We start from the raw sequence: 12,349 nt of genomic DNA on the forward strand, positions 1-12,349 counted from the left end.
TGGCACAAGGCTTCCCTTACCACCGAGAGATATATCTTCAGGTGTCTCCATGACAATTGACCAAAATACGCACAAGATATGACTTTTCAAGAAAGCCTCCAAAACATCTGCTGCTGTGTGTTCTGTAAGACACGTTACAGACAGACAGCAAGTTGCTTTGCAGCTGCAGTCTGCGAACAAATCATCACAATGCTACTGAGACTGTCACGGGATTTTCCAGGGCCATTTCTCCTTCCAGCAGCCCAAAATCACTGCAGAGTCAGGCACCAGAAACTAAGACAAGGAGAAAGTCTCCCCAGCGTTCTCCAGGCCTCCTGTGCTGTTAGACAAGGAAGGAAGAGGAAAGGCAAAACTCAGACCAGAACACACAGGGTTAAGATATAACCTGTATTCCTCAGATATGTATCCTTCCACCTAAAAAAATCTCATCTCGGAGAAGCTCAGAATGCTAAACATGCAGTCAGGATTTTGAGATATCTGGTCATCTAGACAGGGCAGCCAGGACCTGGACTCTATAAACATGTGGAGACCAAAAATAGGGAGCATCCAAAAGAGGCTCAACACATCTGAAACACGTCCATTCTATCCCGCTGTCCCTGCAGCAATGACTTTTGCGAGCAGAGCAGACCTTTGCCAGAAGTCAAAACTGTGTTTAAAATTCAAATACAGACTTTGTCTAGTGAATTTTGCTGTGTGGTTGGCTGGGGTTTCTATTGGTACCACTGGCAGCAGCTACTGCTGTAAAGCCAGGGTTCATGCAACTTCCACAACTTTAGCTCTTATGGGTAAAAGCTCACATTACACCAGAAGGAGGTACAGAACAGTACTTGCAACCAAGAATGGCTTGAACCCAAATTTGGACTCTTCCAGTCTTGGGATGCTTTGAGGGCTAGTGGAATTACGTTATGGAGACTTGTCTAAGCTACCGCAGCCTCCTCCAAAATTTGTGTAACAGCAGCCCTTCATCAGCACACGTTCTCCCCCACTTTCCCCTTGGACTGGGCACTACTGGAACTCTCCCCTTGGATTCCCAAAAGCAAATTTTTGATTCAGTGTCAGCAAAGGCCTTCCCTTCTTCTCTCCCCACTGCAGCATGTTTTTCAAAACTTACTAATGATTTTAAATGCAAAAAGGAAAAAAAAAAACCCCTGCTAAGAAGCTTAAAGAAATCCTGGATACTGCTTTAAATACTCTAAAATCAAAAGCAGTAATCTTCTGGAGCTGGCTGCTTCAGAGCAAACTCCAGGTACCCACTGCAGACAGAAGAGGAGGTTTCCTGCCAGCAGCCCTGCAGGCTTCATAGAGCTAACAGGATTATCAGAATTTCGCCTTTTAGCAATTTCAGCACAACTCTCTGCAGTCTCCAGGTGCTGTTAGAGACTGCCAAGCAGTAGGACACAGCTTTACAGAGGGCTGGAAGAGCCATACCTGAGGCCTGCTTTGGATTAGCTAAGGCTCTCTCTCCGAAGACACATCTCCTTCTGCTCCGCTGCTTGCACTGGGGTCATCCTTGTTACGAGGGGCATTTCTTTCTCTACTTGATTCAGAAGGTACCTTGGTTCTGGTCTTCTCTTTCCTTTGTTGCTGTTTTTCAAGTTTTGTCAGCTACAAAGCAAAGAGAAGGACAAAATGCTTCATGGAACAGAACTATCATTTCAGAATAGAGGGACAAAATGCTTCATGGAACAGAACTATCATTTCACAATACAGTATTTCTAAAGACCATAAATCTGAGCATTTGTAGAAAACTGGCAACTCAGACTCACAATACCAATACATACCTGAATCAAATAGATGAAGAAAGCCCAAGGCTTCAGTTTTCAGATATCTGGTAAGACAGTGAACTGTTATAAACTAACATGATCATCCCCTAAGCATGAAAGAGAAGTGCCCATATTCAGAGGACTACTCTCCATGTTTCAGAGTTCCTTTTCTACCCAACACAATCTGCCAAAATGGAAAAGGAAGAATTACAACGATCAAGGAAGGGAGCTGAATTCCACCAAACTGAGGTTCCGTTTTGGGTTGTAAGACGCAGCTTTGCAATTTCAAAGTTTCTGAGAACAGGCGTATCCCAAGGTCAGCAATCCAGCACATGAGACCTCCAACGAGAATAAATTTATTTCTACAGAGAAAGATGTATGATCCACGGCATCACATAGAATACCCATTTCAAATCAGAGTGGACAAAACCCTCTGCTAACACTAACTGACCACCTTTCAGTAGAGCTGCTTTCAATGTTACTGAAAGAAGGAAACTGAGTTGCACATAGCTGTCACTTTTGCATCTCTTTCCAATTTGTCAGAGAAGCAGGCTGCAGTAAGCTTTGGGGACACCACAACCAACAGCTACTTAAGTGACTACGGACACTTCACTTGTGTAGCTTATCAGTTTGGTTAGTTTCTGTGATCTACGGATTTTCTCAACTGCTTCCACCACAATTCCCCCCAAGATAAACATATTTGTCATAAATCACAATTTCATGGCCAGCAGATCTCTTCTGAGGTGAAATCTCCATAAAATCAAGCAAGTTAGATTATGTGTGACAAGTATGAATTAGCCAGGCTTGTGGAAGATGCGTAAAAGATGCTCTGGGTCAGTAAGAGCCTGGAGTGCAGACTGCAGAGCTTTGGAGGATGCCCATCATCCCCCTGCTTCTTATCCCACTCTTGCACTCCCTCCTCGAACACCTCCTACTGGCCACTGTTGGAGACAAGATCCTGCACAGGTGGACATCTAGTCAGACACAGCATATTCTTACCTAACTATTTCACGAGCTAAACTAGTTTTTTTTTTTTAATATATGGAATGAGAAAATGCAATGCATCTGTATGTTGTCTGAAAATTTTTTGCAACAGCATTTAAAGCTCATTACAGACAAAATTCACTGAAAGGCAAAAAAATAGTTCCTGAAATGATGTAAAACTTTCATTTTAAGGGTTGATGCTAGCATTTCTGCTTCTCAGGCAGGGTCTTTCACTGTCTCTCAAGCACCAAGTTTTTATGCGGCTACAGCATTGCCCTTCCTTTGCTGCCTCCACTTCCCTCTACCCCAGCAAAGATGCCTAGTGCTTCCTGAAAGGAAAATAATCCGTAACTCCCAGTGGCTCAATCATCATCTGTTTGCTCTAAAACAGCTGCCAAAAGAACCAGCTGATGGAGAGGATTAGCCACAAGATATAACACTTCACCCAACGATACATCACCAACCCAGATGGGTTGCAACCAAGAACAAGGATCTGACTGCTGGCTGGACCGAGAGGTGCTCAGCCATCTAAAACAGCTACAGAAGAGATCTCAGTGCAGTAGTCCACTTGCAAGTGTTATGACATAGGACATCCACCCTCATTTTGAGGGTGTTAGCAGGGAAGAGGAGCAGGAAAACGCTCTAATGATGTGGATCCTACCAGAGCAGATCTGAAGCATACAGTAGTGGAGCTGAGAAAGCATGTGGTCGTCTTGGTCTGTGGGCAGTAAAACAGTCCCCAGCATTTTCTGCTTAATTCCTTTCCACACGACTCAGGGCTCTGAGCTGGCAGCTCAGCTACGGTTGTCTCTTGCCAGCTGTTTGCTACTGTCCCCTTCTGCTCCCTTACCCAGAGCAGGACCAGCAGATGGGAACATGTGCCCGTGCCCCAGCCAGTCCTGCTCACGGTTCAGGGCTTTTGCCTGAATTTGCCATTGAGGGGTTGGTTGGCTGATGATCTGCAACAGCAGAGGTGTCAAGCACACGTTCCCTGCCGTCGGCTCTGTGAAGGGATGGAGCCAGCATCTGAGGCTGCCCCTGCAAGATGCAACAGAGCTTGTCTGTCAACGCCCTTATATGCACACAGATCATTTAAAATGAGATCTACCTGTACATCAGAAGTTTGCCCTGTGGTTTTCAACCAAAAATACCTGTATGCGAAGCTAAAGAGTTTGTTTCATAAAACTGATCTTACAACAGGCAAAAACAGCCAATGTTTATTCCTCAAAGACCTCCTCCATTGTAAAGACACATTTCTAGTTGGCTCACAGTAAACACCTTTATGTAATGGTTAGAAAGGAGCATATTCAAGTATTTGTCCACATGAATATATACACTTGCAGAAAACAAGACACACTTGCAAATGGTCTATAATCAAAAGAAAAAAATGGTAACAGCAATAAATAATCAATTATTGGTAGTTACTGGAATAATTCAACACACATAGATTGTTGCTATAAGATTATAATCATATAATACAAAAATAAAGCGCTCCAAAGCTTGGAAATATTAGATTTAAGACTGCTAGGACAAACTTTAAGTGTCCTGTTCCTAAAATAAAATAAATTTCTAAATAAAATAAAATAAAATAAAATAAACTTTAATAAATAAAATAAAATTTTATTTATTTCCTTCTGGTTAGTATTGGAAGAAATAGGCCCACAGGGATCAATTCAGCCTTCCATTAACATTTATTCATTAAACACTAAAACTTCTATACTCTTTTCCCTATTAGAAGTACTAAAATTGCACAGAGTATTTCCAGTCTGAATTCCATAATTATCCATAATGCTTCAAAGCTTTTTATTCTTTGAGTTGTCACCTTGCCACCTCCCCATACACCCTCTAAAACCTCTTCCTGCTCCACTTCTGTCTGGCTTCTACTAGCTAGAAACTCCTCCCAAAAAAGACAAATTCCATCTCCCCTGTCTTCCCCAAAACAGGATATAAACATACAGAGCATTCTGGGCACAGCTAACCTAAACTCAGCAATGAAAACATCAAACCTCATTGAGAGAGCAGAGAAATCTGCTACACTCTTAGCACTGGCCTCTATAACTACCAGTTTCATCAAACAGTTACCACCTACAAGTTCTGTATGGGTGTTGGTAGTATACATCCACATACCAAGGCTTACACCAAATGTTAATTTCAGAAACTAGTATAGTAGTTCTAAAATGAACAGAAAAACCTCCCCCAAGACCTCGTATGCTCAGACAGTGCTCCCAGCAAGATTCATGCTTGTTTCTATGGCAGGAAACTGCTTTCCAAAAGTGGGATATTGCCCACAGGATCAGTTGTCTGCTCAAGCAATAGTGGAATATTTTACTGCTTAGGTAACCAGCTGTGCTGCCCTTGCCCCAGAGTCTTCACAGAGCCTTCACAGTCCATCTGCACTCCCTGTATTAAAGACACAAGAAATATGGAATACCAAAAGCAGAAGTTCATAACTGCTTTACATATAGTCTTAAGTTTGTGTATGATGGAAGGAAACAAGGAAGCGATAAGATGATGCATTTCTTACCCAGAGACGATCCTGCAATCGTATCCATGACAAGATCAGATTTACTAGTCTCTACCATCAGCCAAGAAGTTATCAGCAAATTGTTCTCTGCACAGCAGAATTAACACAGCCTCGTTTCCAGCACCATTCTCCTGGGTCAATCCCCTCATCTCTTAAGGGATGCAAGGGGCACCAGTTTCCATGGGACTTGTTTCCTACAAGTTAAACTCTTAAACTCTTGGAAGCCTTGACTTTTACAAGCTTTAGCTGAAAGTAGCCTGCAAATCCAAAAGTTATTGAGGGAAAGAGAAGGAGGCACACTGATATACATGACTGTATAAGGCTCATTGCTCAAGGAAACCAGACTGAAATCTCCCTCTCTTCCCCAGACTGCACTGTAGGTAGGTGTAGGGTGACCAGCAGATGCATAAAATTTTTTCTTAATCCTGACTGGTTATGATGTTGCTTCATCAGGAATGTAACTCTTGGTATGACTTCTATAGGTCCTTTCTTCCTCCATGAAAACCAAAGATTATTTAGTATCAGCCAAATGGATGCACTTAACTTCAAAAAGTATCCAACACTGCTTCACCAATTAAGGTTAGAAACTAAAGCACCTATGATTCATACTAGAATATTAACAAAAATCCTTTTCTTTTCTGTGTCATAACCCAGAATGAAAAGAAATACCTGATCTACCCTCACTTGCACAGACTGCTTGTTATAACACACATTATATTGAAGTCTTCCATACAGATGTTACACATGCAGCTGATCTGCCCACATTCCCAGGAAATGCCTCCTATTTTTTTCTATTCTTGCCAAAAAAGAAAAAAAATACTGTCAGTATGAATCCTACAGTGTTGCTGCTAAGCACCCACCATTTCCCTAATGAAGTGTAGTCACTATTATCAAACCCAGAACACAGTCACGGCATCCTTATATTGACCCTTTGCCATTTTAGGCCTTCGTGCTTCCACTTTTCTTTATCCAGTTTATAATCCATGGCTTTAATCTGTCTTTCAAACAAAACTCTTTGTATGACAGATTTACCAAAAAGGCGCTTTGACAGTTCAATTAAATGTTGGCTGGTTTTTCTTTTTCTATTATTCCATTCACATGTCCAAAAAAATTTTAACAGATTTGCAAATCACAAGTCTTCAGAAAAGGCCCAGCAAGTACTGATGGTGTAAGAAACTTCTGATTTACCTTATACTTCCAAATTATTTACTTACTACTAAATAACACCGAAACAGAACTGAGCAGTTTACAACAAATTAAACTGTAATAGCTACTGCTGCTTACTGAGGTTTCACAAGTAGCTGGGAGATTCTCTTTCTCTATATTTACTTTCATCATATGAGGAAAATACATTTACTTTATGGATTAATTTTGTAAGCAATTTACTTATAACTCTGTAGCACAAGGAGTATATAGAAATACATTTGGATTAGTTAGGCATAGCACTAATAAAACCATTACTAAGGAATTATAAAGATCAGGTTACCAATTACAACCACAGATAACCACTCAAAACAAACATTCACTGTCATGTCCAATGACAAAAGAATTATTCATCAGTACTTATTTGTCTAATCTCTTTTTGTCAGCATTATACTAAGCATTGCAGGATGGTTTATTTATCTTTTCTTCCTAAAGTAAAGCCAAAAGGCAAAAAAACCCACCATTTCTGAGCCTTAGTTCCCATGAGACAAGCAAATCAACAGATTGTATCAGAGCAAAAAGTAAAGCAGTGGACAGGGAAGAAGCAAGAGAATGACGAATTTCAATCTGGTTCTTCCTCATCCCACAACCTGTATGATGGATGCTTGTACACGTGTCAAACAATATTGTGAGAAGCAGTTTAAGTGTCATAAAGATCAGTGCCTCTGACACTACGTCTTAATGTCCCACTATGAGCTAGAAAAGATAGTCAGTTAAAAGAGCCACCAATCTTCAAGTAACGGGGGTTCTCTGAAAAGTGGCATAGATGAAATTCTTTGTGCATCCAAAGCACACGTGGCTGGATTGGTTTATACATGCCTTTGTCACTGCAAGAGCTCATCGGTTTCTGTGACGAGCAAGAACGGCACACGTCAGGACTGAGGGTGGCTCACGAAACATATGTGGACAGTGTATCTCAGAAAGGCAGCAAGCTAACTCTTATTATTCTTATTCTCATATATGGACTGTCTGGAAGCTGCTCAGGTAGCCTAAACAGGGACACTGGCTGTCCTCCATCTGGTCCATTAGGTCACTGGCCCATACTCGGTAAGATGATGTTTGGTGCAACCCGATCTTAGGATGAAGGACAATGGCCTAAGCACATCCTGCACAGGAAGCCTCATCTTTGCTGATGAAGAAGGAGTTTCAAGGAGGAAAGGAAGAGGGTGAGGAAGAGAGAGTAAAGCAGAATCAGACATTCATATTAAACAGAGAATTCACCCTACTACCTCTTTTGAAGGCTTGCTGTCCCCTCCTCCTGTCATGGGACCAAGGGATGCTGAGACACCCCGAACAACCCAAGCCTCCCTTGCCATTTGTTGGATGCAGAGCTGGCTGTGTGGCATGGCAAACACACGAGCATTGGGTTACATATATATATGTATATATGTATAAAAAATACATGTCCAGCCCAGCAGTGGAATGTACATACGTGTCTGACCATATCACAGGGTGACTGCTCACACGATAAGTACCTAGATCAGGGCACATATCACTCAAATGTTTCTGAAATGGGTCCCACGGCAAAAAGGCTGAGCTTAAAGTCCCAGGGAAAACTGTCTCTATGCAGCTTTTCCAACTGTAAAAGAAAAGGAAGAGAGAAAGATACCTAAAGTCTGATTTGGAGAGATGCTGTATGTCAGTGAAGCTGGAGGAAAGCGCTGTTAGACAACGCTGCTAAAATATTAAATCAAGAGAAACCCGCCCCAAGTCACATGGAAAGTTTGGTTTACAGTCAGCTTGTGAGCACCAGACAAGTCCACGCAACCTGGCAGCACCAGCAAGAGCTGGCCCATGCATGGGGTGGATGCTCTGAACTTTTCAAGGACCACGAGTGCAGCAAATCTTCCAAAGGCCATAAAAGCCTATCTGCCAGATCTAAGGAAAAGTGCCCTTAGCATTAAAAGTATTAAAGTGCCCCTTTACCAAAATACTATTCTACAGGAACAAAATCCTTAAAGTTAGCAGCCCCTCATCTTTTCACTTCTAAATGCTCAGGTAGTTAGGACTCAAGGAAGACTACTTTCAGTATACAGTCCTCAGTTTATCTTACTTTTGAACTCTTATAGAAGCAGATAAACTATTCGTTAATAAAACACAGCTTACGAGCATATGCAAATGTTTATCTTGACTGATTGCATGTGCAGAAGTGGAACAAAGGCACAAATACTATAAATCCCTCATAAAAAGCAACCTTTTATAAAAGCAGATAAAAGGTGAATTCTAGAAAGATAACATGCAGAATTAAGAGCCAAGAAACACAAAATATGTTCTTAAAGAAACCAGCAAAACCAGACTGTAGCCTGTGAATTTCAGTAATTTTTAGATACCTATATAACAACACAGAGTGTAATTCCAGCAGCAACTGTTACTAAGTTGACTGGCCTTTCAAGACAGTCACAGAAAATGTAAATTGCATCACAGGGTAAAAAAACATTTCTGTGGGTGAAAAACATTTACCTCTGACTTTCTGATGGAATTTTTAAATTGTTGTTCCAGAATGAATGCAGTCTAGTTACCAAAGTCTTTTTCCCTTTGTGGATTCTCCTCCATCTAATAAAACGTGAGCTGATTATCTTCTGACTGTATGACTGCACTATCAGGTTTTCTCTGACAACCTGATTTCTGCAAGACCTGTAGGCATTTCAGATCTGAAAAGCTCCTAACCTATGTCGAATTTAGCTGAAACTGCCTTGAAGACTTTGAACAAGCAGCAAGAAAGGGGACCAACAACTTCAGAAGTCTTATTTTCTCACAAAACCAGACAAAAAGGAGCAGGGACTATATGGCCCATTTTTCCTCCAGTTAAGGAGCAAATGGCAACGCCAGTCTCCTCTTCTGTGAAGATGCTACCTCCCTTCTTCACCCACATTCTGTGAGACACAAGTAACTCCTGTCCATAAAGCTCCTTGAACTCCTACTGAACCCAGGACCACAAAGCATCAGGGCCCACGCGGCGTGCACCCAAGTGACCCCATGGCAGCAGGCACTTCAAGAGGCTTCCTCTCATGCGAAGGGAAGCAGAGGGTTATTTTTTCAGTGGGGTGTTTCCCCTCGCCTCTTCACTGCTAGAAACTTTCTCCAGCAGGCATGTTTCTTTTCCATTCTCCACGAAGGAAAACTACCACCTAAGGAGCTTTCAGCTCTCCAAGCTAATTGCAAAACTCATTTCTTTGCCTGAAATGCCCTCAAGTAAACACCTTCCAGACAGAAAGGCACCACGAACCATAAAACAAATGATCGAGCAATAAAAAGAAAGAAAGAAAAAAATCCTAATAAAACTAATCAAGTCATTCACCCTATATACTACAAAGAAAGAAAGGAAGAATAAGATTACTCCTATTTTTAAATATCTGGGAGGAGCTCAGATGCTACAGTGTCTTGTGAGAAACGGTTGACTCATCAAGGCATCTATATATAATCCAATACCTCTCCAGATCTTCAGTTAATTTACCAAAACATGTTACAACTAGTCTGGACATTATGTCCTTTAAACATATGTGTGTTTGCACACTTGTGCGCATGTATATATGTATATTTCTCTATATATAAAAATTATGTTAATATCTTACATACTTATATACATTATATAATTATAGATATTTTATATATATATCTACACATGCAGCAAAAGCTTCCCTACTTTTTATTTTGAAAATGTGCTTTGCAGGAGAAGACATAGTTCTTCATATTCTAAATAGATGACATTTATCATCAGACCAAAATATCAGCAAACAAAACACTAGTTAGTGCTGGTGGCTGAGATATTCTGAAAATCTCTAGAATTCAGTGTGTTCCTAAATAGAATACATTGTGTTCCTGAATCTCTGCAAACTACTCCAATGTTATCCAGCCTATTACTTACCTCATCAAACCGAATAAAACAACCCATCATATTTGTCTAGTAAGCAAGGATCATCTTTTGTGATAACTTTGACAGAGCCAGGTAAAAACAGGTTTTAGAATGCAAGCTACCTGGCTCAATATCTGTAAGTAAAAAAGGCCAAAACGAGCTACGTGTTCAGAGACACAGCAGCTTGATCAGAAGGCCTGGCTTGATACAGAAAATATTGACTTAGTGTCTGGTGATGGGATTCACGCAGACTCTCCCTGAACTCCTGTGATGCTTTCTGAAAGGTGGACTTGGAGGAGGAAGAAGAAAAGAGGCCACGTGACTGGTACCTTCACAGGCCTTGGTGCCTTCAGCACTGTGACACATATATGAGGTGCTGATGGGTGCTACCTTGCACCAGGCTCTGCTGGAGTCCACACAGAAGGGTGCGTTACAGAGCCAATTATGCACAATAAGAGTAAAAATACCAGAAACTACTTGATCTTCGCCTGTTCATGCTCTTGCTGCTGCCACGAGTGCACTGTAGCAGCACAGCCCCAGCAATTCTCAGTGCCCTGTCTTTGCAATTTGATCAGAGAAGTGCCTGTGTGCAAGCAGATAACATGCTCATTTGATGTCCATTTAAAAAGCCATCAGTTTTGTGTGACTTGCCTTCTCCTTTCACATATTTTCATCTTAGAGCTAAGCATGTGGTCCTGTTTGCAAAAACACTACCTTCCTATCAGAGAGTTTCCCTCTCTTTAAGAGAAACACAGCCATGTACTTTTAGCCTGTTTTTTTTAAGGAAACGGATCTTCCACAGTCAATGTTTTTGTACATCCATCTGCCCCCTCCACTTTTCCACTGGCCACTTTCAACTGAAGAAACTGGTATTGGAAGTATTTGGTTACCACACTTCCTGTAAGGGCAGGGAATCAGCAAGAAGAGATGCTCCTTCCTCCAAAGGAAAGGTCATAGTGGCATTTGTTGCTTTTCACATACCAGAGAATCCAACTGCAGGACGCAGACTTGGATAAAATCTGCCTGCTTTGGTACTCGGTACCTAAGTTCAGAGAATTACTTATTTTTTCAAACTAGTGACAGGACCAAAGAATAAAACCTACCCTGAGAGGGATTCTGTGCCAAATTTTGCTTCATCAGCAAAATAATTGTCCAATTCAACTTTCATATCCCAGATTGTCTGCAGAGCTCACACAGACAAAAATTGTATCTGCATGAGTTTAAAAAATCCAATGTTTAAAAAAATTTCAAGCTCTCCCTGGCATTAGAAAAGATGACTGCATTTTGTAAAGAAAACCATAATATTTAGTGACACATACTCAAAAGATTCCAAGTGGCAACATTGGTATTTTTATATTAGTAACAAAAAAGCAATACTAATGTGTAACTAGTTAACTATAAGAGAGTTCTTAAAAAGCTCTGATTCTAGACTTGTTTTGGAAGTGCTCAGCTCACCCCCAGTTTGGCCTCTGTGCTTTCAGATGCTTCTAGCTGATACCAAGAGTATGCATATGCAGTTAAAATACACATTAACTCAGTCTTGAAAAGAAAAAAAACCCCACTTTTTAGAAAAATTAGTTTTATTCTCTAACTTTTCTAAACTGAGGATACATTACCAGTCCTGAGGATTTTGCTCAACAAACAGCGGTTATATTTAAGGTATAACAGAAGCAACCTTAAATGCATTTACTGATCATATCGAGTTTCAGCATTTAAGTTTCCACCTCTGCCCCATCATACAAAGATAGACATGGACAGAGAGACCACTGCACATGATTAAGCCCAAATCCTGACGACCAGCAAGAAGCTAATGGAACACAGCCAAAGTTTGGCATCAGGCCCTTTTCAACCCTCACCCAGCTATTGAAAGCAAAACAGAGAATGACCAGTACTAATGCTGGATGATAGCTATTTGGGTTATCTGTAGTACTCTGACCTGAACCTATTGCTGGCTAAGGAAATGGGTTACTTTGGCTGGATCACAGGAGATCCAGCTGCAGGCCCTGAAATGGTACTTAAGCA

General features: G+C 41.1%; 1 protein-coding gene across 2 annotated transcripts in view; it reads right to left on the reverse strand.

Annotated features, from left to right (window-relative positions):
- The window catches only part of DTD1 (D-aminoacyl-tRNA deacylase 1), a 31,567-nt gene that overhangs the window by 1,773 nt on the left and 17,445 nt on the right, over nt 1-12,349 (reverse strand). The window contains exon 5 of one of the 2 annotated variants that reach the window (XM_064509786.1): nt 1,429-1,605. The exons of the other annotated variant lie outside the window; for it this stretch is intronic. Within the exon in view, the coding sequence (XP_064365856.1) occupies nt 1,450-1,605 (156 nt within the window). The 3' untranslated portion in view covers nt 1,429-1,449. The remainder of the gene's footprint in view (nt 1-1,428; nt 1,606-12,349) is intronic. 2 annotated transcript variants of the gene reach the window in all.

This window comes from Dromaius novaehollandiae, chromosome 3 (assembly GCF_036370855.1).
Source record: "Dromaius novaehollandiae isolate bDroNov1 chromosome 3, bDroNov1.hap1, whole genome shotgun sequence".
NCBI lineage: Eukaryota > Metazoa > Chordata > Aves > Casuariiformes > Dromaiidae > Dromaius > Dromaius novaehollandiae.